This window comes from Saccopteryx bilineata, chromosome 11 (genome assembly GCF_036850765.1).
Source record: "Saccopteryx bilineata isolate mSacBil1 chromosome 11, mSacBil1_pri_phased_curated, whole genome shotgun sequence".
Classification (NCBI taxonomy): domain Eukaryota; kingdom Metazoa; phylum Chordata; class Mammalia; order Chiroptera; family Emballonuridae; genus Saccopteryx; species Saccopteryx bilineata.
Window position 1 is genome coordinate 54,958,932 of NC_089500.1, and position 27,186 is coordinate 54,986,117.

General features: G+C 37.1%; 1 protein-coding gene across 7 annotated transcripts in view; it reads left to right on the top strand.

The window, feature by feature from the left end:
- ARHGAP28 (Rho GTPase activating protein 28) overlaps positions 1–27,186 on the top strand; it is a 214,088-nt gene that overhangs the window by 100,667 nt on the left and 86,235 nt on the right. For all 7 annotated transcript variants that reach the window (XM_066246985.1, XM_066246986.1, XM_066246987.1 and 4 more), the window contains 2 exons: positions 10,754–10,962; positions 19,203–19,420. In XM_066246985.1, coding sequence (XP_066103082.1) covers positions 10,754–10,962; positions 19,203–19,420 — 427 coding nt within the window. The remainder of the gene's footprint in view (positions 1–10,753; positions 10,963–19,202; positions 19,421–27,186) is intronic.

Below are 27,186 nucleotides of genomic sequence, written 5' to 3' on the forward strand. Positions count from 1 at the left end.
GTGTCAACTGAAGGTCATTGGCATCAATTCAACACCAACAGGAATCCCCAGTTTGGGATAAGGTAGAAAAGGAAACTTTATTCAGTGCAAACAGCTTGATTGTAACAGAGTATGGCTGTGAGAACAACAAGGCTATGGAATAGCCCAATGGTGATACAACTCGGCTGTGAAAACAGCACTGCCACTACAAGGTCATGGGGCGGGGCAACCCCTCTCCAGCTAGACAGCTCTGCTCTGCTTCTTGCTGGTCTGCTCGGCCCTTCAGTAGATCCACTCGGCTCTTCTCTAGTCACTGCGCACACATCTACTCCTCCCTCACTGGTCTGCCCTGCTTGCTTCAGCAAGGCATCTTTGGTGTTTCATCTCTATCCAAGAAAATGAAGTCTGAAGTCTTCAGTGGAAAAGGAAAGTATACGCTCAGAGCCACAGGGCAGCTGACTTATATAGACAGGAATTCCCACCCCTACTCCCTGATTGGTTGTCCTTATGCAAATGAGGACTCCAAATTCTTATAGTTTGATTGGGCCAAAAAAATACTGGCCTGATTGGTCAGAATGGAGCTGCTCTGATTGGTGAAGAAGCGGGGGCTAGTCCTTCACAACTCCAGTTGGATGGGGAAAGCCTCAGTCTAGGATTCTAGGAACTCCTTTGTAAGGGCTGGCTTTGCTGGCAGAAACACAGTGCAGGCAGGCAGTTTGGTCCAGAAGCAGATAGTTCAGTGCAGGTTTCTCCCTGAAGTGCAGTTTGCTTTAGTGGCTCCTGTATAGAAATGGCTGCTAGGTTCTATTTTTTAAACTTGAGCTCAGTTAGTCACCTAGAGACCTTCTTAGTATGTATCTTCTTTCTCATGGTCCACAATGGTCATTTATTTAGCAAATATTTCTGAGTTCCTATTATTTGACAGATACTGTGTAAATAAGACACATGTGGTTCCTTTATTTTTTTATTTTTTACAGAGACGCAGAGGGATAGATAGGGACAGACAGACGTGAATGGAGAGAGATGAGAAACATCAATTATTAGTTTTTGTTGTGACACTTTAGTTGTTCATTGATTGCTTTCTCATATGTGCCTTGACCGGGGGGCTACAGCAGACCGAGTAACCCCTTGCTCCAGCCAGCGACCTTGGGTCCAAGCTGGTGAGCCTTGCTTAAACCACATGAGCCCACGCTCAAGCTGGCGCCCTCAGGGTCTCAAACCTGGGTCCTTCGCATCCCAGTCCGATGCTCTATCCACTGTGCCACCACCTGGTCAGGCGGTTCCTTTATATTTTAGTGGGTTTCCCACTAAATAGTTTAATAGGTTTTCCAAAATAGTTCAAAAATTGAAATACGATAATAAATTTATTGTATATTTTTGGTGAATAAGAAGAAGGATGCAGAAAGCTGAGAAGGTGGACAAGTGGAGGAATGCTATGTTAGTGTGATCAGGAAAGTATTCCCTGAGGAGGTGACATTTAGCGGGGGAGCTGAGTGATGAGGTACGTCTTGCTATGGAAATTGCAGGTGCCTGTTTCAGGCAGAAAGAAAAGAAAAACATAGAGAAAATTTCCTAAGAGAAGAAAGAGCTTGGCTTTTTGGAAACTGAGAGAAGCTTAGCATGCCTAGTTCTAATGCCAGAGAGAGTAATGTCTGGTAAGAATGGAGAAATAATTCCAGGACAAGACAGGACATGCTTGGCCATGAAGTCACAGAAAGGACTTTGCATTTTATTGTAGTTGCAGTGGGAAGTTGTGTGTCTCCACTTAGTCTGGGTAACTGTTTCTTTCATTGTATAATGAAATGTGTGATCTTGCTTTCTTCATGGAGTTAATGTAAGTACCAGTTGATGTAATTAATGTATAGGATAGAAACTTGATATATGTGAAATTCTGTATAAAATTAAAGATAATAAAGTTCCATAGAGTATTCCTTAGCAAAAAATATATCTTTTAAAACTATTCTTTGAAAAATACTCAGAAGAATTGAACCTGTAGTTAGAGCAAGTGGTGTGTAAGCAAATATAATGTTAAAAAATAACAATTTTTTTTACAGTGTTCCATTGCAGTTCTACTTTTAGTTAAGGCACAGATTAAGTTGTGGAGGACTATTTTTCCACTGTAACAACTAGGGAAGAAAGGATAAATATTAAAATCATGGTTTTTATTTCATTATTATTTTTTAACTTTAATAGAGAACTATGGACACAAATAAGTCTAACAGAGCTAAATTCCCAGGAGAAAAGAACTCTTCCTAGGTGAGCAGAGCCTAGCAGTCATTTACCCCCACGGGAATATATGTCTCCCTGAGTATGTGCACTGCTGGGCAGATGATCAGGCCTGCATAAGTAGAGGGACTCTACTGGGGTAAGAAGGCACCAGTGGAGCTGTTAAAGGCTACCCGCACTGGCTCAAAAGATTGGAATTTATAGAAGTGCCAGATGCAGAGCTAGTTCTCCAGACGTGAGAGTGAAATCCCCCTTGTGACTTCTGCACAGCAACACAGGAGGCTGGGAGGCTGGGCTCTAAAGCAGAGAGAATTTTCTGTAGTCCCATGGTGTTTATCTCAAAGTCTTCTTAGGAAGAGAACTACAGTACAGCCAGGGCAGATCTCCCACATGAAGCACTTGAAATTGAAGATGACCTTAAACTTATGAAAGTTTCCACCCAGCCCCAACCAAGCTCAACTACCGATCAGATTGAAATGATCAGTGCCTCACTTTAACTTTTTTTTTTTTTTTTTTTTAACCTTTAATCCAATATACAAGGAAGTCTCTGATACAAAGTCACTTATGGTGGGAAAGGCTTAGTCTTTTTTTTTTTTTTCTTTTTCTTTTTTCTTTTTTTTTTTTTTACAGAGGCAGAGATAGACAAGGACAGACAGACAGGAACAGAGAGAGATGAGAAGCATCAATCATCAGTTTCTCGTTGCGCGCTGCGACTTCCTAGTTGTTCATTGATTGCTCTCTCACATGTGCCTCGACCGTGGGCCCTCAGCAGACCGAGCAACCCCTTGCTGGAGCCAGCGACCCTGGGTCCAAGCTGGCGAGCTCTTTGCTCAAGCCAGATGAGCCCGCGCGCGACCTCGGAGTCTCGAACCTGGGTACCTCCGCATCCCAGTCCGACGCTCTATCCACTGCGCCACCGCCTGGTCAGGCCACTTTAACTGTTTGACAAAGGAAAAGGCTTGCCTTTCTGGAGAAAATTATTATTTACTCTAGTATTCTAGAGTTCTTTTAAAAACAATGTCTGCCATACAACAAACAATAAAAAGATTTGTAAAAGAAAAAAAAGTGACTCATAAATAGTTAATTGACTATATATTGATATTAGCAGACACACTGATGGCACAGATGTTGACATTAAGAGACAAAAACTTTAAAATAATAATAATAAATAATAAGTGTGTTACAGAAATTAAAGGAAAAATTGATAAAAAGATGAATAATGTCAATATAGAAATAGAAGCTCTATAAAGAACTGATTATACATTCCCTATATGAAAAAAACCCAAAATCAGAATTGAAGCATTTATTGCTTGGACTTAATACAAGACTGGACACATAGAAGAAAGGGAAAGTGAGCCAGAAGACAAGGCAATAAAAAATCTCAAAACTGGCCTGACCTGTGGTGGCGCAGTGGATAAAGTGTCGACCTAGAAATACTGAGGTCTCCAGTTCAAAACCCTGGGCTTTCCTGGTCAAGGCACATATGGGAGTTGATGCTTCCTGCTCCTCCCCCTTCTCTCTCTCTGTTTCTCTCTCTCTTCTCTCTCTCTCTCTCTCCCTCTCTCTCTCCTTTCTAAAATGAATAAATAAATAAATAAATAAACTGTAAAAAATCTCAAAACTGAAGCAAAGAGCATGAGTGAGGAAAATGGCAAAGCAGATTGTGGAGGATATTTGGGACAGTATCAAATTTGGGACAACAGTCATATTTCTGGACTTCCAGAGGACGAGGAGAGATACAATGGGATGGAAGAAATATTTCAAGAGAAAATGCATATACTAAAATCGATGAAAGATTCTAGAAGCTTAGTAAACCTAAGCAGAATAAATAGAAAGAAAGCCACAATCTAGGCATATCATAATTAAACTGTGAAAAACAAAGGATAAAAAAAATGTGTTAAAAGCAGCTAGAGAAAAAAATTATATTCAGAAGAACATCGATAAGAATTGTAATTGCCTTCTCTTATCAATATTAAGAGCCTAGAAAACAGTGGAATGACATCCTTAAAAAGATTTAAAAGGTGGCCCTGGCCAGTTGGCTCAGTGGTGAAGCATTGGCCTGGCGTGCAGGAGTCCCGGGTTCGATTCCCAGCCAGGGCACACAGGAGAAGAGCCCATCTGCTTCTCCACCCCGACCCCTCTTCTTCCTCTCTGTCTCTCTCTTCCCCTCCCGCAGGATGGCTCTATGGCCTCTGCTTCAGGCACTGGAATGGCTCTGGTTGCAACGGAGCAATGTCCCAGATGGGCAGAGCATCGCCCCCTGGTGGGCGTGCCGGGTGGATCCCGGTCAGGTGCATGCGGGAGTCTGTCTGTCTGCCTCCCTGTTTCCAACTTCAGAAAAATACAAAAGGGAAAAAAATTTCGAAGGCAATAATCAACTGTCAGACTAAATTTCTATGCGCAATGAATATATTCATTAAAAGTGAAAATGAATTTAAAGGCATATTCAGAAAGAAACCTGAGGGAATTTGTTGCCAGCAAATCCATAGTATAAGAAATAGTAAAGAAAGAGAAAAGAAATGCTATAGGATGTTTGTTCTTAAAGCTGAAGGGAAATGATCTGTTATGGATACATGAACATGCATAAAGTAACAAATAGCACAAGAAAGGATAAAGACTGCTTATTTAGCTTATAAAAAAGATGATTAACTTTTTAAAAGAAACAATAATGATAACTATTGTTAAATATAGACATGTGAAGAAGCAACATTATGACAAATGTAATATAAAAGGGAAAGATAATTATACTCTTGTAAGGTATTGACATTATTTTGAAATTGTAAAATACTGATAATTCAAGGTAGACAGTAATGAGTTAGAGCTCTCTAGTTACTATTAAAATATAATGCAAGTTATTCTTTAAAAATAATCAGGGATAATGCAGTAATAAAATATTTTTTTTAATACCACTTTGAATTTTTGGTAATTATGAACTTGCATTTTGATTTTCATGTAATATTTTCCTGGTATTGTTTTGAAATAAAAAAATACAAACAGCTGACAAAGCTAAAGCTCTATTTCTCCTAATATGGTGAGGTATGCAGTTACAGATTAAGGCAAATCAAAGTGTTGGGTGAGTTTGAGAATCACAATTATGTGATGTTTCAAGAATGGAAGGTCAGGGGCCCTACTCTACCCTGTGAAGAAGGGGAGAATATTTGCTAACTAAGAAAGTGAGAGTTCTTCCAAATGTGCTGGTCCGAAAAATGTCTGTCTACTTTGCCAAAAAAGAATAGTTGATCATTGCAATGAAAGCATTCTTTAGGTAGATCGTCTTAGATGAAACCAGTGTGTTACTCAGATGCTAGATGAAACCAGTGTGCTACTCAGATGCTATGTTCTGTATTTCATATCAGATCCTTCATCCTTTAGCAGTTTTATGATGATCTCCTCTCTGAGATTCATCACTGTGCCCTTTACGTAAGAAACTGTGTACTGTAACTAAGATTCTCATTATTATCCCTAAATATAGCTGCTCCTCATCTTCTAAGATTCACTTATTATTTCCCAAATTTATCACTTCTTCAAACATTTTCAGTGCCTGTGTATGTTTGCATTTTGCTTAATTTCTAAGATAAATTATATTACTCGAACAGAAATTATGCTACTCCATGCAGCCATTAAGATGATACCTTTGTATTGGCATGGAATAGATGTCTATGACATGTTTCTGAGTGGGGGAAAGAAGGCAGCTTATAGAGCAATATTGATATGATACAGAAGTAAAGAGAATTTCTGCTTTATAGAATTGTATACTATTTAAACTTTTACACTTATTAATACACTGTATTATAATTTAAAAAACCTTTGTCCAAGTTTCTGCTGTTAAGACTGTGTATTTTTCAAGTCAAGCATATTAATTTTTTAAAAGAAAGAAATCTAAAAATTCCAGAACTAGAGAAAATTTGAGACATCTATATTTTTTTCTGAATATGGTGCATTGAGGGCAGTAGGCTGCATGAGCAGTGGTAATTGATTACAGTTTTATAAGAAGTAGGCATTTATATACTAGAACTCTATGAATGTGTTTGTAGTCTTCAGTATTGGTCTTGGTGCAAAAGGAGAAAAGCTTAAAAGCCCAAAGATAGTAAAGAAAGCAATAACTATTGATAACTGTGTTCATTTCATCTGTACTTCACTCACTAGAATGTGTTTTGTCAAACTATAAAAAAATTTGGTGGAAAAACTCTTATTATCTAATTATCAAACAAAGCAGCCTAAAATTATTTTTATTTTTGTCAGACAACACAACATATAAAAACAGGATATTTCATGTTTTCCTGAAATGCATTGGTTTTTAAATATAAATGAACTATTTTGCTCTGGTTCATATTCAAAACTAGAATGACTTTCAGTCTGGAAACATGAAAGGGTCAATGATAAAATTCCAGAAATTTTTATGAAAGATGATTTAGAAATCTAGGATTCCTTGAGGTATAGACATTATGAGAAAATGGATTTTTTTTTTCTTATCTCCCTCTCTTTTTGTACTCTTCATCAAAACCACTGTACTTTACATATGCTGTAGGCTATGCTACATCTGGTAAGACATGACTACGGCAGTTCTGCACATCAAGATTAATTGTTCTATAGTGTAGTATGGAATACTACTCAGCCATAAAAAATGATGACATCAGATCATTTACAGCAAAATGGTGGGATCTTGATAACATTATAAGGAGTGAAATAAGCAAATCAGAAAAAAACAAGAACTACATGATTCCATACATTGGTGGAACATAAAAATGAGACTAAGAGACATGGACAAGAGTGTGGTGGTTACCAAGGGTGGGGGGGGGGAGGGAGGACATGGGAGGGAGGGAGGGAGAGAGTTAGGGGGAGGGGGAGGGGCACAGAGAACTAGATGGAGGGTGACGGAGGACAATCTGACTTTGGGCGAGGGGTTTGCAACATAATTTGATGACAAAATAACCTAGACATGTTTTCTTTGAATATATGTACCCTGATTTATTAATGTCATCCCATTACCATTAATAAAAATTTATTAAAAAAAAAAAAAAAAGATTAATTGTTCTAAGCGAGTCATAACGCCCAAAGTTGAACATTTCCGTGCCGTTAGCTCATTTCACTTGGGAGGTTTTTGGGAGTGAAACAGATCAGACCGCACATTGGTGAAGAGGTAGTCACAGCCTTTGATTCAGTTCCACCCAAACCAAGGAGAACAGGCAGGCTTGGAGGAGGTGCTTTGAAAGGAGTTGTATCCTCATACCAAATTGGAAAATGAAAAAGAAAAAAAAATGTAAGACTAAGAACAGACTATTTTTTTTTCTTCGAGTCATTTCAAATTTTATTTTCTCATTTTCAATTAATTTACATTTCTCTCCTATGTGATATTTCCTTTTGTCACATGACCTCCTATCTGGTTGAGCCATATGCCCTTGCCCATATTTTTTTTCTTTTTCATTTTTCTGAAGCTGGAAACAGGGAGAGACAGTCAGACAGACTCCCGCATGCGCCCGACCGGGATCCACCCGGCACGCCCACCATGGGGCGACGCTCTGCCCACCAGGGGGCGATGCTCTGCCCATCCTGGGCGTCGCCATGTTGCGACCAGAGCCACTTAGCGCCTGAGGCAGAGGCCACAGAGCCATCCCCAGCGCCCGGGCCATCTTTGCTCCAATGGAGCCTTGGCTGCGGGAGGGGAAGAGAGAGACAGAGAGGAAAGAGCGGCGGAGGGGTGGAGAAGCAAATGGGCGCTTCTCCTGTGTGCCCTGGCCGGGAATCGAACCCGGGTCCTCCGACTTGCCCATATTTGAGTGCACGTGTTGGGGTTCAACTCAGAAACAGAGAACCTGTGTAGGAGATGTACATGAAGATATTTGCTGCCCAACATCTGCACATACGATTGCGGCGGCTGGCTAGGGAAGTTTCCAATCGTAGAGCAGTTAACCAGGAAAGAGCTCTGGGGGTTAGGCAGTGTTAAAGCTGCTATTTCTAAGCAGATTTCTTTCTTTAGGGAAGCCTTAGACCTTTTCTTAAGTCCCTTCAACTGACTAAATGAGGCCCACCTAAAGATCTAGAATAATCTCCCTGACTTAAATTAACTGATTATGAACTGTATTCACATATACCAAATATCTCCACTGCAGCACCTACATTTCTTACTTGACAGAATTATGGAGGGGTCAGGGTGGGGAGATATAAGAACAGACTATTTTACTATGATACATAAAGTAATTCAGTTATTTTTGCAAATTGGGGTTTAAAAGTGTTCCAGTTAGTTAAACATTCTGCTCATAAGAAGTGTAGTATTTGTCAATCATAGATCATGAAAGTCAAATATTTAAAAATTTTTCCTAGCTCTATTGAGATACCATTAACATATCACATCTGTAAGTTTAAGATATACAACCTGATGGTTTGATACACATATATTGTGTAATGATTGCCACAATAAGGTTAGTTAATACATCCATTATCTTACATAAAAATATTTCATTTTATTTTAAGTAAATAACCAAAACCTCTCAGAATTCCAGCATTTTTGTATATTTCCTTTACTATATCTTTTGTTTTTTAAACTAGCATTTATTTATTTATTTATTTATTTGCATTTTTCTGAAGTTGGAAACGGGGAGGCAGTCAGACAGACTCCCACATACGCTCGACCGGGATCCACCCGGCACGCCCACCAGGGGGCGATGCTCTGCCCATCCGGGGCGTCCTTCTGCTGCAATCAGAGCCATTCTAGCACCTGAGGCAGAGGCCACAGAGCCATCCTCAGCTCCTGGGCAAACTTTTGCTCCAGTGGAGCCTCGGCTGCAGGAGGAGAAGAGAGAGACAGTGAGGAAGGAGAGGGCGAGGGGTGGAGAAGCAGATGGACGCTTCTCCTGTGTTCCCTGGCCGGGAATCGAACTTGTGACCTCTGCACGCCAGGCCGACGCTCTGCCACTGAGCTAACTGGCCAGGGCCTAAACTAGCATTTATTGAATGCTTTTATGTTCTAAATGCTTTATATGTACATTTAGTGCTTGCCACGGCTCCATGAGGAATGTGGCCTAGGAAGCTGCTTGATTCTCAGCATTTATCTCCTAGATAAAGGTGGTGGTCCTATTGGCTAGTGGTGACCAGAGCCTACGCTACCTTCTCAGTGGTTGGACCCTGGCAATGGAGGTGATCCAGTTCTCCCTGAACTGTTCATGGGTCTCTGCATTCCACGTTGATGTCCCACCTCTCTGTCACATTGAATATTATAGATTATTTTCTCTCACTCTCATTATCTCAAAAGCCAACCTAAATTTTTTTTTTTTAATTTAAGAAATTCTGGTAAATACACATAAGATAGAATTTGCTGCCTGACCTGTGGTGGTGCAGTGGATAAAGAGTCGACCTAGAACACTGAGGTCACCAGTTCAAAACCCTGGGCTTGCTTGGTTATGGCACATATGGGAGTCGATGCTTCTGTATCCCCCCCCCTCTTTCTCTCTCTTTGTCTGTCTCCCCTCTCTAAAATGAATAAAAAATAAAATCTAAAAAAAAATTTACTATCTTAACCATTTTAAGCATGTATTAAGTGTTAATTATATACTAAGTACTGAGCATCTATAAGTATTAAGTACATTCACATTGTTGAATGACCATGTTTACCATCCAGCACCAGAACTCATTTCTTTTTGAGAAAATAAAACTCTTTACTTGTTAAACAACAACCCATTCCCTTCTCCTTCAAGCCTCTGGAAACTATCAATCCACTTTCTGTCTCTATGAATTTGATGTCTCTAGGTGCCTCATATAAGTGGAATCATACAGTATTTGTCTTATTCAGCCTGGCTTATTTCATTTAGCATAATGTCTTCAAGTTTTGTCCATTTTGTAGCAAGTAGCAGGATTTCACTCCTTTTTAAGGCTGAATAATATTTCATTATATGTATTATTTACCTTATTTTGTTTACCTATTTATTTGTTGACATATATTTGGGTTGTTTCTACCTTGTGGCTTTGTGAATAATGCTGCTATGAACGTGGATGTACAAGAAGCTCTTCTGAAAAAGATGCTGCTTTCAATTCTTTTGGGGATTTCCCTAGAAATAGAATTGCTAGATCATAAGTCTATGTTCAAGTTTTTTAGGAACTTCCATACTGTTGTCTACAGCAGCTGTACGATTTTACATTTCTACCAACAGTGCACAAGGGCTCCAGTTACTCCACATTCTCACCAGCATTTGTTGTTTTCTGTTTTGGGGTTTCTAATTTGTGTGGCAACCCTAATGGGTGTGAGAAGCCAACTTTTTTTACCCTTTTCTGTCATCATCTTAGATACTTTATAGAGACAGACTATATATGTCTTAACTAACACTAATAACTTCCTACTTTAAGTATGTGAAAGTTATGAAAGTACTTTTGTGGTAAGTCTTGAATAACCGTGGAGTCATTATGAATTATAGAGGAAAAAAAAGAGATTAGTCCCTCAAACCCCTCTCTACCACGCTAATTTCATTTCTCCATTGATTTTAAACCTAAGTAGACTATTGTGAATTATGACAAAAAAGACACTCATTTTAATTCTCAGATATTATTCTTTCTGCAGAAAATCCATTCCCCGCTGCCGAAGAATTAACAGGATGCTCTCCAATGAATCCCTCCATTCTCCTGCATTCAGCCGCTCCAACTCCCAAGCCTCTGTAGACAGCGCCTCCATGGAGGATTTCTGGCGGGAAATAGAAAGCATTAAAGAGAACAGCATGGGAGGCCAGGAGGAGCAGATTCCTCAAATGGCTGAGGTCAAGCCTGTGGATGGTAAGGTGCTAGCTTCCCTTTCCTGGGTGTTGACATATGTCTTTGTAGCTCTCTCTTGTTCTATCAGCAGGCAGAACTCATCCCATTAGTAATTGAACAATTACTAATTGTACTAAATTGTACAATTTAATTTAGTACAATTCAGCATATCAGCACCTGTTTCCACTGATTTATGTCTACTGGACTGGCTCAAGGTGGCTTTTATTCAAGGTGACATGAACTGAAAGAGGGCTGTAAACAAAATTCAAATTGAACTCTTACGTATCACTATTTAGGGATACTGTGCCTATCAGTTTGATTCACTAACTGATTAAATATTATTACTTTTTTGACCTTTATACCTTTATACTTGACTACTAGTCACCAAAAGAGAAAGAGAGAGATGGAAAAAAATTGCTAGTATAGTTTTAAAGAAAAAAAATCTTTGACTTTGAAGCATAGACTTCTATTAATATATTTAGAGAATGTATTTTTTTTGTATTACCCAAAAATAAAAGCCATATAAAGTATAGAGTTTTCAGTAAAACTAAACAGAAGTTTGAGCACAGAAATAAATTTTTTAAAAATAGAAGAAATTGAATTTTAAAAATAAAGCAATAATAATAATAATAATGATCATAATAATAGAGTATAATTGTTTTTAGTTTTTAAAAGAGTGAGATTACTTACCTGGGGTTAAAAATGTAGGTCATCTCCTCCAGGTACATTTTATCAACAAGTAAATACCTAAGACATCCAAGAAAGACTGAAGGCAGTTTAGTTAGTAAGTATACACATAAGAATGTTTTCATATACATATAGAAATATATGTGTGTATATATAAATACATACAAATACACATGTACACATACACACATGTCTACACACATGTGTATGTATATGCACTTATATCTATTTATACAATATGTATATTGTATACATACATATACACATTTATATCTCTATTTCTATAATTAAAGACATTGAATTATATGAGTTTACACCCTATACCTTCAATTTCAACTTAATACTACTAGGTTCATTGTACTTTTCTCCCTTATCATATCTGTGATTTTCTTTTTAGACAGTGACAAAACTAAAACTACCTTCCATTATCTCAAATATTATATGTATATTTATTTGCTCAATCCCCCTGAACATTTTCAATTTGTTTCCGGTTCTGAAGGTTACCCTAGACTGATCCTACATAAATACCTACCTGCCTTGCTCTGCTCTGAGTAATAGCTTTAGGCTTTAAGACTAAATGTATGCAGAAGAGAAAGTGGTTATTTGTCTTTTAAAGAAATTGATATTTAAATATTTAACATTGCTACTACTTTTTTATATTTCCAGTATCCATCGCATGTCTTTCCCCTTTAGCCTAAGAAGAGCTTTCTTTAGTATATCTTACAAAACAAGTCTGCTGGTGATAAATCCTCTTGAGTTTTATTCACCTGAAAATGACTTTAGTCCACTTTCATTCTTACATTTTTTTTTAAATTTTATTCATTTTAGAGAGGAGAGAGAAAGGGAGAGAGAGAGACAGAAAGGGAGAGAGAGACAGAGAGAGAAGGTGGGGAGGAGCTGGAAGCATCAACTCCCATATGTGCCTTGACCAGGTAAGCCCAGGGTTTCAAACCAGCGACCTCAGCATTTCCAGGTCGACGCTTTATCCTCTGCACCACCACAGGTCAGGCTCACTATCATTCTTGAGGGGTGTTTTTGCTGGATATCTAATTATTATTTGACAGGGTGTTTTTTTTGTCTGTTTTTCCTTTTTGGATTTAAAGGGGTTACCTTACTGTCCTTTGACCTGCATTGTTTCTGATAAGGACTCAATGTGTCCATATTGTTTTCCCCTATATGTAAGTGTTGTCTTTCTCTGACTGCATTCAAATTTTCCTTCTATCTTTGGCTTTCAGTCTGACTTTAAGACACCTAAGTGTACTTTTTTGTGTGTGTTTATCTACTGGCTGAACTAATTGTTTTTTTAGAAAATTTTGGAAACTTTTGAACATTTTTTCTTTAAATACTTTTTTCTTTATTACTCACTCTCTTCTCTGAAATTTCAACTACACACATATTACATGACTTAACATTTTCCAAGGTCACTGGTGAATGTTTTAAATGTTTAAAAGTATACTTCTGCCTGACCAAGTGGTAGTGCAGTGGACAAAGCATCGGACTGGGATGCAGAGGACCTGGGTTTGAAACCTCGAGGTCGCCAGCTTGGGCGCAGGCTCACCAGCTTAAGCATTGGATCACCAGCTTGAGCACGGGGGTCACTGGCTTGAGCATGGAATCATAAACATGATCCCATGGTCACTGACCTGAACCCAAGTGTCGCTAGCTTGAATCCCAAGGGGTCACTTGCTCTGCCATAGCCCCCTGGTCAAGGCACAAATGAGAAAGCAATCAATGAACAACTAAGGAGCCACAGCAAAGAATTGATGCTTCTCATCTCTCTTCCTTCCTGCCTGTCTCTTCCTATCTGTCCCTCTCTCTGTCTCTGTCAAACACACACAAAAAAGTAGTTTTTGTCTTTCACATTGGATAATTTCTATTAATTATTTTAAGTTTACTGGCCCCTTATTTTAAGGTTTGTCATATGTTCTTAATTCTTTTAGCAAGTTTTTATTTAATATACAGTTGTACCTAGCCATATTGTGGATCACTTTTCACGGTCTCACTGTATCGCGGATTTTTAAATTGTATATATCTAATTTTATATTGCAGATTTTTTGCTTTATTGCGGGATTTTGTGGTTTATAGGTATTTTTATACGTTTATTATTTTAATTATTTTTGCAGTAAAATAAGCATTTTCTACCCTAAAAAATTGAAAACCATATAAAAATATGAATTAAATTAACATATTAAAAATATTACTGTATATTCACTGTTGAGTGCCCATATAGAATTTTATATGTTGTTAAAATTATGTAACTTTAAGAGTGTAGAAAGTGTTTAAGAGCATAAGAAGTGTTTATAAGAGTGTAGGAAAGGTTAATAACAGTGTGAGAAAGGTTTATAAGAGTGGGAGGAGAGTTTATAAAGCCTTAAAATATACATAAACAATGAAATAAATATAAGGTCGTTACTTTGCAGATTTTCACCTATCGCTGGCAGTTCTGGAAGCTAACTCCCACAATAGATGAGGGATCACTATATATTTTAATTTCTAGTTATATAATTTATATTTTAGTCCTTTTATTTCTTTCTTCTTTTTTTTAGAATTTCTTTTATTAATTTTAATGGGGTGACATTGATAAATCAAGGTACATATATTTAGAGAAAACATCTCCATATTATTTTGACATTTGATTATGTTACATACCCATCACCCAAAGTCAAATTGTCTTCAGTCACCTTCTATCTGGTTTCCTGTGTGCCCCTCCCCTCCCTTCCCCTCCCCTCCCCCACCCTCTCCCTCTTCCCCCTCCCCCCACCAACCACCACACTCTTGTCTGTGTCTCTTGAGTCTCTTTTTTATGTCCCACCTATGTATGGAATCATATAGTTCTTAGTTTTTTCTGATTTACTTATTTCACTCAGTATAATGTTATCAAGGTCTATCCATGTTGTAAATGATCCGATGTCATCATTTCTTATGGCTGAGTAGTATTCCATAGTGTATATGTACCACATCTTCTTTATCCAGTCATCTATTGAAGGGCCTTTTGGTTGTTTCCATGTATTGGCCACTGTGAACAATGCTGCAATGAACATGGGGCTGCATGTGTCTTTACATGGCAATGTTTTTGAGTTTTGAGGGTATAAACCCAGTAGAGGGATTGCTGGGTCATATGGTAGCTCTATTTTTAATTTTTTGAGGAACGACCATACTTTCTTCCATAATAGTTGTACTACTTTACATTCCCACCAACAGTGTATGAGGGTTCCTTTTTCTCCACAGCCTCTCCAGCATTTGCTATTACCTGTCTTGTTGATAATAGCTAATCTAACAGGTGTGAGGTGGTATCTCATTGCAGTTTTGATTTGCATTTCTCAAATAGTTAATAAAGATGAGCATCTTTTCATATATCTGTTGGCCATCTGTATTTCTTCCTGGGAGAAGTGTCTGTTCATGTCCTCTTCCCATTTTTTATTAGATTGTTTGTTGTTGAGTTTTATGAGTTCTTTGTATATTTTGGATATTGGGCCCTTATCTGAGCTGTTGTTTGAAAATATCCTCTCCCATTTAGTTGGCTGTCTGTATGTTTTGTTGTCAGTTTCTCTTGCTGTGTAAAACCTTAGTCTGATGTAGTCCCATTCATTAATCTTTGCCTTCACTTCCCTTGTCTTTGGAGTCAAATTCATAAAGTGCTCTTTATAACCAAGGTCCATGAGTTTAGTACCTATGTTTTCTACTATGTAATTTATTGTTTCAGGTCTTATATTTAGGTCTTTGGTCATTTTGAATTAATTTTAGTATAAGGGGACAAACTAAAGTTGAGTTTCATTATTTTGCATGTGCCTTTCCAGTTTTCCCAGTACCATTTGTTGAAGAGGCTTTCTTTTCTTTTTCGATTTTTCCTTTTTTTCTCTTTTCTTTTTTTCTTTTTTGTTTTTTTTTCTCCTTTTCTCCATTGTGTGTTGTTGTCCCCTTTATCAAAAATTATTTGACCACATACATGTGGTTTTATTTCTGGGCTTTTGATTCTGTTTCATTGGTCTGAGTGTCTATTTTTTCTGCCAATACCATGCTGTATTAATTGTCGTGGCTCTATAATATAATTTTAAGCCAGTTATTGTAATGCCCCTAGCTTCATTCTTTTTTCTTAGGATTGCTTTGGCTATTTGGGGTTTTTTTTTTTAGTTCCATATAAATCTGATGATTTTTTGTTCCATTTCTTTAAAAAATCATATGGGAATTGCATTAAATTTATAAATCGCTTTGGGTAATATAGTCATTTTGACTGTATTTATTCTTTCTATCCAGGAACAAGGAATAGTTATCCATTTCATTGTATGTTTTTCAATTTCCCTTAACAATGCTTTGTAGTTTTCATTATATAGGTCCTTTACTTTCTTTGTTATGCTTATTCCTAGGTATTTTTTTTGTTGCAACCTTGAAGGGGATTATTTTTTTGAGTTCGTTTTCTGATGTTTCATTGTTGGCATATAGAAAGGCAATGGACTTTTGTATATTAATTTTGTATCCTGCAACTTTACTGTATTGGTTTATTGTTTCTAGTAGTCTTTTTGTGGAGTCTTTGGGGTTTTCAATGTATAGGATCATATCATCTGCAAAAAGTGAAACCTTTACTTTTTCTTTTCCAATATGAATACCTTTTATTTCTTTTTCTTGTCTGATTGCTCTGGCTAGAACTTCCAGCACTATGTTGCATAAAAGTGGAGAGAGTGGACAACCTTGTCTTGATCCTGATTTTAGGGGAAAAGACCTCAGTTTTATGTCATTTAATATGATGTTAGCTGATGGTTTATCATAAATGGCCTTTATTATGTTGAGATATTTTTCTTCTATACCCATTTTGTTGAGTGTTTTAAACATAAAATTGTGTTGTATTTTATCAGATGCCTTTTCTGCATCTATTGATAGGATCATATGGTTTTAGTCCTTTGTTTTGTTGATATGGTGTATTACATTAACCGTTTTACCTATGTTGAACCATCCTTGTGATTCTGGGATGAATCCCACTCGATCATGATGTATTATTTTTTTAATGTGTTGTTGTATTCGATTTGCTAGTATTTTGTTTAGTATTTTAGCATCTGTATGAGATATTGGTCTGTAGTTTTCTTTTTTTGTGTTGTCCTTGCCAGGTTTTGGTATGAGGGTAATGTTGGCCTCATAAAATGTGTTTGGCAGTATTGCTTCTTCTTCAAGTTTTTGGAAGACTTTGAGTAGAATAGGAACCAAGTCTTCTTTGAATGTTTGATAGAATTCATTAGTATAGCCGTCTGGTCCTGAACTTTTATTTTTGGGGAGGTTTTTAATAGTTGTTTCTATTTCCTCCCTGTTTATGGGTCTGTTTAGGCCAGGGATCCCCAAACTATGGCCCGCGGGCCACATGTGGCCCCCTGAGGCCATTTATCCAGCCCCCACCTCACTTCTGGAAGGGGCACCTCTTTCATTGGTGGTCAGTGAGAGGAGTACAGGATGCATCCTGTGCTCCTGGGGTACTATATGTGGCAGCACCGCAAAGCGCAGCATCACTCACATACAGTACTACTTCCAGTGTTGCGGTATGCACGTGTCATGGCTCAGGAAGTGTGTCATATCACTTGTTATGGCTAGCAGTGACAAATATGGAACCGGACATTGACCTTCTTATTAGCCAGAAGCAGTAGGATGCTTTGTGTCTCTCATATATATATTTTTAGTTTAAGAGTTTAAGATTTAGTCAAGGATTAGGTCAGAGTTTATGCAAAGATTTGAAGCTCTTTCCTATGTGGCTCTCTCTTAACAAGGATATGCCTTTTACTTTCCAGCTGTCTGGCAACCCATACTCTATTTTCTGACTTCTGAAACAAGTAAGACTGGTTTTCTGACCACAGTTATAAAGTTGTATAAGTATGAATCTTACTAATGTATTTCCTTTAATGAAAATTTTATTCTTTTTCAGTTCCTGCCCTTTCCAGTTCCTGTCATAGTTATTTTTGTGTACTTAGTTCAGAGTTCATAATTGTTACACAAAGGACTGCCATTTCTATACAGGCTACTCTACTTTCCTGGAAGATTTTATTCCTTTTTAAATATGGTTTCCCAACAAACTTACTAATGATGTGCATTAGAACAGAATGATACAACTAGATTCACCTTTGCATTTTCTGTTAAAGGGACAGTTTATAAAGCAAACAAGCAATAAAAACAAGAAAGTAAATGAAAGATTTTCCCAGCTAAGACACTGGCCCTGTGAAGTATATTAGAAGGTTTTGCTAACAAACCAGTGATACAATAATGTAAGCGAAGTCCAAGACTCCTAGACTGATCATTTCACAGTTTATTTATAAATGTCTAATCTGCTCTTTAGACAGTCCTCATTCAGGAATGCCTGTTTAGCAGAGTTCTCAAAATTGTATGCGCAGTACACTTTCTGTTACAAGATGTTGTTATTTTTTAATTCTTCATTTCTGTACCTGGAATTTACAATTGCAATAGATTTTTATTATGATGAATTTTACATTTTTAAACTACCTTCTGAAAATCAGAAAGATTACCTTATGTTAAGAATAAGGAGAAAAGTAAGAGAACAAATACCTATTGAACATATACTCTGTTAGGGGATTTTGCTATCTGTGATAACTACATTGATAAAACCATCCTCATAGCCACCTGTTGTGGTTCAACCACGATGAGTCTATTATGGGGTCCTTGAACGGGAAAAGGTATGGAATTAAATACCTTTTAAAAACACAGAGAATTAAAGATATATACATAAATATGGATTCGGCAGGACCACATGGCAAACAGTCACTACTGTTCCTAAGCCAATGCAATGGCGGCCCCCAGAAGTACATTCGTCTTTATTCAGGGGGAAAAAAAACATGGCCCATTAGCAATTCAATTGTTTTCAAGACAACTCAAACACAACCCCCACCATATCATTTAGATCTAACTTTACACCAATAAGAAACTAGCTTTCAGCCTCTTCCGGAGAATATGGGTGGGACAAGGTATAGCTCTTTATTAACTGGGCAGGTGAGGTGGGGGGCTAGGCCCAGCACCTCTGTCCCCTGGATATCCAGATTGTAAAAACACCCTATTTATATTTAGGTCCCCAACAGCCACCTAATAATTTTGTTGTTATTACCTCTATTTGCCAAGAGGACATGGAGGACAAGAGGTTTCCTAAAGCTTTTCCAAGTCATTCATCCAGTAAATGGTAGACTTGGGATTTTAACTTCCTTTGAGTGATTCAAAAACCCTTTGGTGTGCTATTAAACCCTTCTTCTTCTATATGGCTTTAGCTTAAATATTTATATTTCATTCTTTTCTGAATTGATAGTCCTGATATGGCTTATATTTAACTCTCTGAAAGGAAAAATACCTTTCTCAATCTGCCAATTAACCTTACTATACTAGGAAATACTTTTAAATGTGACTTATTTTAAAAATACAATACAGACTTTTCATTTATTTTTATAGGCCTTTTTTATAATTTAGAAAAATAGACAGTCTTAATCTGTTGTTTTCTGGTATTTCTTATTCACTGATATGCACACGCTTGCATATATACATGCCATTCAATCAGACAGAGAATATTCTAACCTTCTCTTGGTCATGTTATCTTACAGAAGGAGAACTTGAAGCAGAGTGGTTGCAAGATGTGGGTTTATCAACCCTGATCTCTGGTGATGAAGAGGAGGATGGCAAAGCCTTACTCTCCACGTTGACGCGAACCCAAGCAGCTGCAGTGAAAAAGAGATATAATACTTATACTCAAACCATGAGAAAAAAGAACAAGCAATCTGTCAGGGACGTCAGAGACATCTTTGGAGTCAGTGAAACTCCTGTAAGTAATGAACATTGCTGAAAAAGTTTGTTTTGTTTGGGTGGGGAGGGGAGGAAGAAGCTAAACATAGGAAAACTATTAGAAAAAGCCATTCACCTTCTCAGTTTTAAAGAAAACTAAACAGTCAGCACAGTCCAAAATTTTACAAATTTGAAAATGAAGCTATCATTCCTTAAATCCTATTCAGCAGTCTACCTCAACACTAAATTTATTTCCTTCAATGAAGTTGTAGAATAACTGCAGTGAAGCAAAGAGCAAGTCTTTGTGGACGGGATAAAAAGAGCCATTATGTAAGCCTAAATGCTGAATGAAAAGAGGTCCAGGAGTCCCGGGAAATTAGAAGCAAGTATGGGTGATTTGTTTCAAATGGGGGTGTAGGTCTGTCCTGGCTGGATAACTCTGTTAGAGCAAGCATTGTTCCAATGCACCAAGGTTGTGGGTTCAATCCCTGGTTAGGAGGCGTACAAGAATCAATCAATGAATGCATAAATAAGTGGAACAACAAATCGATGATCCTCTTCTCTCTCTAAAATCAGTCAATAATTTTTTTTTAAAAATTTTAATGGAGTGGGCAGGGGGGGAAGAGTGAGTAGGGTATCCTTTATGGTTAAATACATTAAAAAGTTACAAAATTGAAAGAGATAAACATTAATTAGATAGGAGAGAGAATGATCCATAAAAAGCATAAGGGAAGCAACACATGTTTTATAAGGAATGGCTGGTTGAAATTCCAGCTTACCTTGAGCAGTTCCATGGCCACACTTACTTCAGAGACTGTTCGTCATGTTTTCCTATTTTTTTTGTTTGTTTTACTGCAAGCTCTGCCTCATAGCTCATTCATTCATTCATTGCATCATTGCAATGTTGCATTCCATAATTGCATCACTGATGCAACAAATACTTATTGGACATTATATCTGTGCAAAGGTCATATATTAGATTCTATACAGATAGGAGTCTTGGAACTTTGGGTATTATTAGTATATAAATTTTAAAAAACTTGATATTCTGCTGCAGTTACAAATAAAGTTGCTTGGGGCAATTTAGTTAATCACTCTGATTTAAGATTTTTATTTGTTTAATTGTAGTGTCAGTAATGACGTAAATTAAAACTTTAAGGATATTTGATAGCACGCATAGTTGAAGACCCAGTTTGATTTGGTTTGTAAGTTATATCTTCTCTTAGATATATTAATCACATCGGGTATTTGCCAGGGCAGCTCACATATATTTAGTTAACCTTTTGATTTGTGCTAATAATGTCCTAGAATAGCACTATCTTTTAGAACTTGCTACAGTGATAGAAATGATATATTTCTGTGCTGTCCAATATGGTAATCCCAGTCTCATGTGGCACTACCATTTGAAATATGGCTGGTGTGAATAAGGAAGTGAATTTTTTGTTTTATTTCATCTTAATTAATTTACTTTTTATTGAGTTTATTGGGATGACACTGGTTTGCAAAACCATTCAGGTTTCAAGTGAACCAACTCAATAAAACATCTGCATTCTGCATCGTGCGCCATTGCCCCAAGCAAAGTCTCTTTCCATCCTCATTTTCCTCCACTTTGCCCATCTCCACCTGTGTTACTGGAACAAGCCAGGATTCTCATTGTCCGTCACCCTTCAGCCAATTCCTCGAGAGAAGGACCGAGTAGATATAAGGACGTCCTTTATTTCAAATTGCTGCAATCCAAGAAGACAGTGAACTAACGTCGAAAAACTGTCATAACAATCTCAGTTGCTCGGACATCATATACCTTAGGTAGGTTAGTAATCTACTAAATTTTAGTCAGCGGCAGGGAGCAGGAAGCAGGGAGGTCCGGTGTGCCGAAATGTCCTCTAGCTATTCTTTGTGTCAGTGGAGTGATAAACTGGGCACCCTTGATCTTATTTTTGGGATTCGAGTATTCTGTGTTCCTGGGAATTCATCTGCAAAGTAACTCCCTATATGCGCCAGAGGAACACGAAGCAGAAATTACAAGGTTCATGGGTTAGGAGTGAGAATTTCATGAGACAGGAGTGTATGAACGAAACTGCTTACTTCTAAAGACAAAATATAATGTGGCCCTGGCTGGTTTGCTCAGTGGATAGAGCCTCGGCCATCATGCAGATGTCCTAGGTTTGATTCCTGGTCAGGGCACACATGGGAAGTGACCATCTGTTTCTCCTCCTTCCCTCTCCCCTTTCTCTCTCTCTTCCTCTCTCGTAGCCAGTGGCTTGATTGGTTCTAAAGTCGGCCCCAGGATCTGAGGATAGCTCAGCTGGTCTGAGCATCGCCCCCAGATGGGGGTTGTCAGGTGGATCCTAGTCAAGGTGCATGTGGGAGTCTATCTCTCTATCTCCCCTCTTCTCGTTTAAAAAAATATATATGTGTGTGTGTGTGTGTGTGTGTGTGTGTTTTATAACTGTGTGTATAATTTAACTTAATGAACCTAATTTCTGTTCTTTATTCACCATTATCACTAGCCCTGCTTACCTTTCCTTCTGCCTTTCACCACACTGTTGTTATGTGTTATGTAAATATGTTTTCTGGCTAAATACCTTCACCTTCTCTCATTCAGTTTGGCAACTTCCCTCCACTCTGACAGCTGTCATTATGTTTCCTGTGTCCATGCCTGTTTGCTCCTTCCCTCCCTCCTTCCCTCCCTTCCTTCCTTCTTTCCTTCCTTTTAATGCTTCTGTGCCTATCATGTTTGTCAGTTTATTTTGTTCATTAGATTCCACATATAAATGAGATCATATGGCATTTGTCTTTCTCCGACTGGCTTATTTCACTTATCATAACAGTCTCCAGGTCCATCCATGCTGTGGCAAAAGATAAGATTTTCTTCTCTTTTTAACAGCTGCATGGTATTCCATTGTGTAAATGTACCACAGCTTTTTTTATTCAGTCATCTACTGATGGTCACTTGGTCTGTTTCCAAATCTTGGCTATTGTCAATAACTCTGCAATGAACATAATGTTACATATATCCTTTTGAATTGCTGTTTCAGGATTCTTAGGATATAATCACGAAAATGGGATTGCTAGTTCAAAAGGCAGTTCCATTTTTGATTTTTTGAGGAAACCTCATACTGTTTTCCACAGTGGCTGCCTGAGTCTGCATTCCCACCAGCAGTGCACGAGAGTTCTCTTTTCTCCACATCTTCACCAACACTTGTTCGTTGATTTTTTTCATGACAGCCATCCTGGCAGGTATGAAGTGATATCTTAATGTGCTTTTAATTTGCATCTCTTAATTAGTGATGCTGAGCATTTTTTCATATGTGTGTTGGCCTCTATATGTCCTCTTTGAAGAAATGTCTATTTAGGTCCTTTGTCCATTTTTAATTGGATTGTTTGTCCTCCTGGGGTTGAGTTGCATAAATTCTTGATATGTTTTGGAAGCTAACCCCTTATCAGATGTATCATTGGCAAATATAATTTCCCATTCAGTGAGTTCTATTTTTAGTTTGTTGATGGTTCCTTTTGCTGTGCAAAAGCTTTTTACTTTGATGTAGTTCCATTTGTTTATTTTTTTCTTTGTTTCCCTTGCCCAGGAATATATAGTGGCAACAATAACTGCTATGAGAGATGTCTAAGGTTTTACCACCCATGCTTTCTTTTAGGATTTTTTTGATTTGCAATTTTCATTTTAGTCTATTTATTTTGAGGTCATTCCTGTATATGGTGTAAGGTGTAAGTTGGTGGTCTAGTTTCACTTTTTTTTTTTTTTTTTTTGCATGTACCTGTCCAATTTTCTCAGCACTATATATTGAAGAAACTGTTTTTACTCCATTGAGTGCTCTTGCCTCCTTTGTCAAATATTAGTTGACCCCACAAAAGTGGGGTGTATTTCTAGGCTCTCTGTTCTATTCCATTGATATATGCCTGTTCTTATGTCAGACTGTTTTGGTTACAATGGTTTCGTATTATAGTGTGATATCAGGTATTGTGATACCTCCGACTTTTATTATCCTTTCTCAAAATGGCTGAGACTCTCTGGGGTATTTTTTGGTTCCATATACATTTTTGAAATATTTGTTCTAGATCTGTGAGATATGCCACTGGTATTTTAATAAGAATTCTCTTGAACCTATAGATTGCTTTAGGTAGTATGAATATTTAATGATGTTAATTCTTCCAATCAATGAACATAGTATATTTCTTCATTTATTGTATCTTCCTCAGTTTTTTTCTTCAATGTCCTATAATTTTTTTACTACAAGTCTCTTATCTCCTTGGTTAAATTTCATCCTAAGTACCTTATTTATTTATTTTTTTGTTGTAATAGTAAATGAGATTGTTTCCGTTTCCTTAATATCTCTTTTTGATAGTTCATTATTGGTGTATAAGAATGCCACTGACTTCTGAGTATTAATTTTGTATACTGCTACATTGACAAATTAGTTTATTAGATCAAGCAGTTTTTGGCAAAGTCTTTAGGGTGTTCTATGTAAATGATAGCTTTACTTCCTCCTTTCCGATGTTGATATCTTTTATTTCTTGTCAGATTTCTATGGCTAAGACTTCCAGTACAATGTTGAATAAGAGTGGTAAAAGTGGATATCCCTGTCTTGTACCTAATCTTAAGGGAAACACCTTTGGTTTTTGTTCATTAAATATGATGTTGGCTGTCGATTTGTCATATCTGGCCTTTATTATATTGAGGTATAATCCTTCTATTTCCAATTTGTTGGCAGTTTTTTTTTAATCATGAATGGGTGCTGATTTTATCAAATGCTTTTTCTTCATCTATTGATATGCTTACTTAATTTTTATCACATTTATTGATTTGCCGATTTTGTACCAACCTTGAATCCCTGCAATAAATCCCACTTGATTATGGTGTATGATCTTTCTGTGTGTGTTATATTAATTTTAAATTATTTTGTTAACATGGATTCAAGTGTCTCACTCAATATAACGCCCTCATCCCCCACCCTTTTGTCCCCTATTATACTCCCTTTGCTCCCCTCCAACTCCCTCCCCCACTCCCCTCTGGGATTTACTGTCCTGTTATCTGTATCTATGTGTTATGTATATATAATTTTATCAATCCCTTCACCTTCTCTGATCTCATTCCCTCATCCCCCTTCCCTCTGACAGCTGTCCCTCTGCACCCTGTGACCCTGTCTCTTCCTCTGTTCCATTCCTCAGTTCACCTTGTTCATTAGATTCCTCATATATATAAGATCATATGATATATTTTTTTTCTCTGCCTGGCTTATTTCACTTAGCATAATAATCTCCAGGTCCATCATCCAAAGGTAAGCTTGCTTTCTTTTCTTCACAGCCATGTAGTATTCCATTGTGTATATGTACCACTACTTTTTAATCCACTCGTCCACTGATGGACACTTGGGCTGTTTCCACATCTTGGCTATTGTAAACAATACTAGAATAAACATGGGGGTGCATATCTTATTTTGAATCAGTGTTTTGTTATTCTTAGGATATAGTCCTAAAAGTGGGATATATGGGTCAAAAGGCAGTTTCATTTTTATTTTTTAGGAAATATCATACTGTTTTCCACAGTGGCTGCACAAGTCTGCATTCCCACCAGCAGTGCAGGAGGGTTCCCTTTTCTCCACATCCTCACTAGCACTTATTGTGTGTTGATTTGTTAATCAGCACCATTCTGACAGGTGTGAGGTGGTATCTCATTGTGGTTTTAATTTGCATTTCTCTGATGATTAGTGATGTTGAACATTTTTTCATATGCCTATTGGCCATTTGTATGTCCTCCTTGGAGAAGTGTCTATTCTGTTCCTTTACCCATTATTAAATTGGACTATTTACCTTTCTGGTGTTGAGCTTTAGAAGTTCTTTATAAATTTTGGTTATTAACCCTTTATTAGATGTATTGGCGAATATGTTCTCCCATTGTGTGGGTTGCTTTTTTATTTTGTAATGGTGTCTTTTGCTGTACAAAAGCTTTTTAGTTTGATATAATCCCATTTGTTTATTTTGCCCTTTATTTCACTTGCTGGTGGAGCTATATCCACAAAAATATGGCTACAAGGAACATTGGAGAGTTTACTGCTTTTCTTTCAAAATGTTTATGGTTTCACGACTTACATTTAAATCTTTTATCCATTTTGAGTTTATTGTTATGAATGGTGTAAGTTGGTGGTCTAGTTCCATTTTTTTTTTCTGCATGTAGCTGTCCAATTTTCCCAACACCATTTGTGAAAGAGACTGTCTTTATTTCGTTGTATGATCTTCTCTCCTTTGTCAAATAACATTTGACCATAAAGGTGTGAGTTTATTTCTGGGTTCTCTGTTCTGTTCCATTGATATGTATGCCTGTTCTTATTCAAGTAGCAAGCTGTTTTGCCTACAATGGTGTTGTAGTATAACTTGATATCAGGAAATGTGATGCCTCCCAGTTTAGTCTTCATTTTCAAGATTGCTGAGGCTATTTGCGTTCTTCTTTGGTTCTATGTAAATATTTGGAATATTTGTACTATATCTTTGAAGTATAATTGGTATTTTAATAGGAATTACATTGAATGTACAGATTGCTTTGGGTAGTATAGACATTTTAATAATGTTTATTCTTTCTATTCATGAACACAATGTATGGTTCTACTTGTTTGTATCTTCCTTAATTTCTTTTGTTAATGTTTTATCATTTTCCAAGTACTAGTCTTTTACATCCTTGATTAAATTTACTTCTAGGTACTTTAATTTTTTGTTGTTGTTGTTGCAATGGTGAAGGGGATTGTTTCCTTAATTTTTCTTTCTGACAGTTTATTTTTGGTGTATAAAAATGCCACTGATCTCTGAATATTAACTTTATGTCCTGCCTGCCTCCTTGCCAAATTCATATATCAGGTCTAGTAATTTTTGACTGAGACTTTAGGGTTTTCTATGTACAGTATCATGTCATCACCAAATAATGATATTTTTATTCTTTTCCAATTTGTATGCTTTTTATTTCTTCTTCTAGTCTAACTGCTGCGGCTAGGGACTTCCAGAACTATGTTGATTAAGAGTAGTGAAAGGGGGCACCCCTGCCTTGTTCCTGATCTTAAGGGCATTGCTTTTAATTTTTGCCCATTAAGTATGATGTTGGCTGTCAGTTTTCCATAGATGGCTTTTATTATGTTGAGGTATGTTCCCTGTATTCCCACTTTGCTGAGAGTTTTGATCATAAATGGGTGCTGGATTTTATCAAATACTTTTTCTGCATCTATTTATATAATCAAGTAATTTTTATCTTTCCTTTTGTTTATGTGATGAATCACATATATTGATTTGCAAATATTGTACCAGCCTTGCCTCCCCAGAATCACTTGATCATGATATATGATCTTTTGGATGTATTGCTGGATCCAGTTTGCTAATATTTTGTTGAGAATTTTAGCATCTATGTTCATCAGGGATATTGACCTATAGTTTTCTTTCTTTGTAGTGTCTATACTTGGTTTTTAAAATGAGGATCATGCTTGCCTCATAAAAGGTGCTTGGAAGTCTTTCCTCCTTGAATATTTTGAAATCGCTTGAGAAGGATTAGTGTTAGTTCTTCTTTGAATGTTAGGTAAAATTCACCTGTGAAGCCATCTGTTCCTATACTTTAGTTTGCTGGGAGTTTTTGGATACCTGTTTCAATTTCATTTGTTGTAATCAGTTTGTTTAGGTTTTCTGATTCTTCCAGATTGAGTTTTGGAAGATTGTATGTTTCTAGAAATTTATGTATTTTGCCTAGGTTGTCCAATTTTTTGGCATATTGATCTTCATAGTATTTTCTTACAATCCTTTTATTTCTGCGGTGTC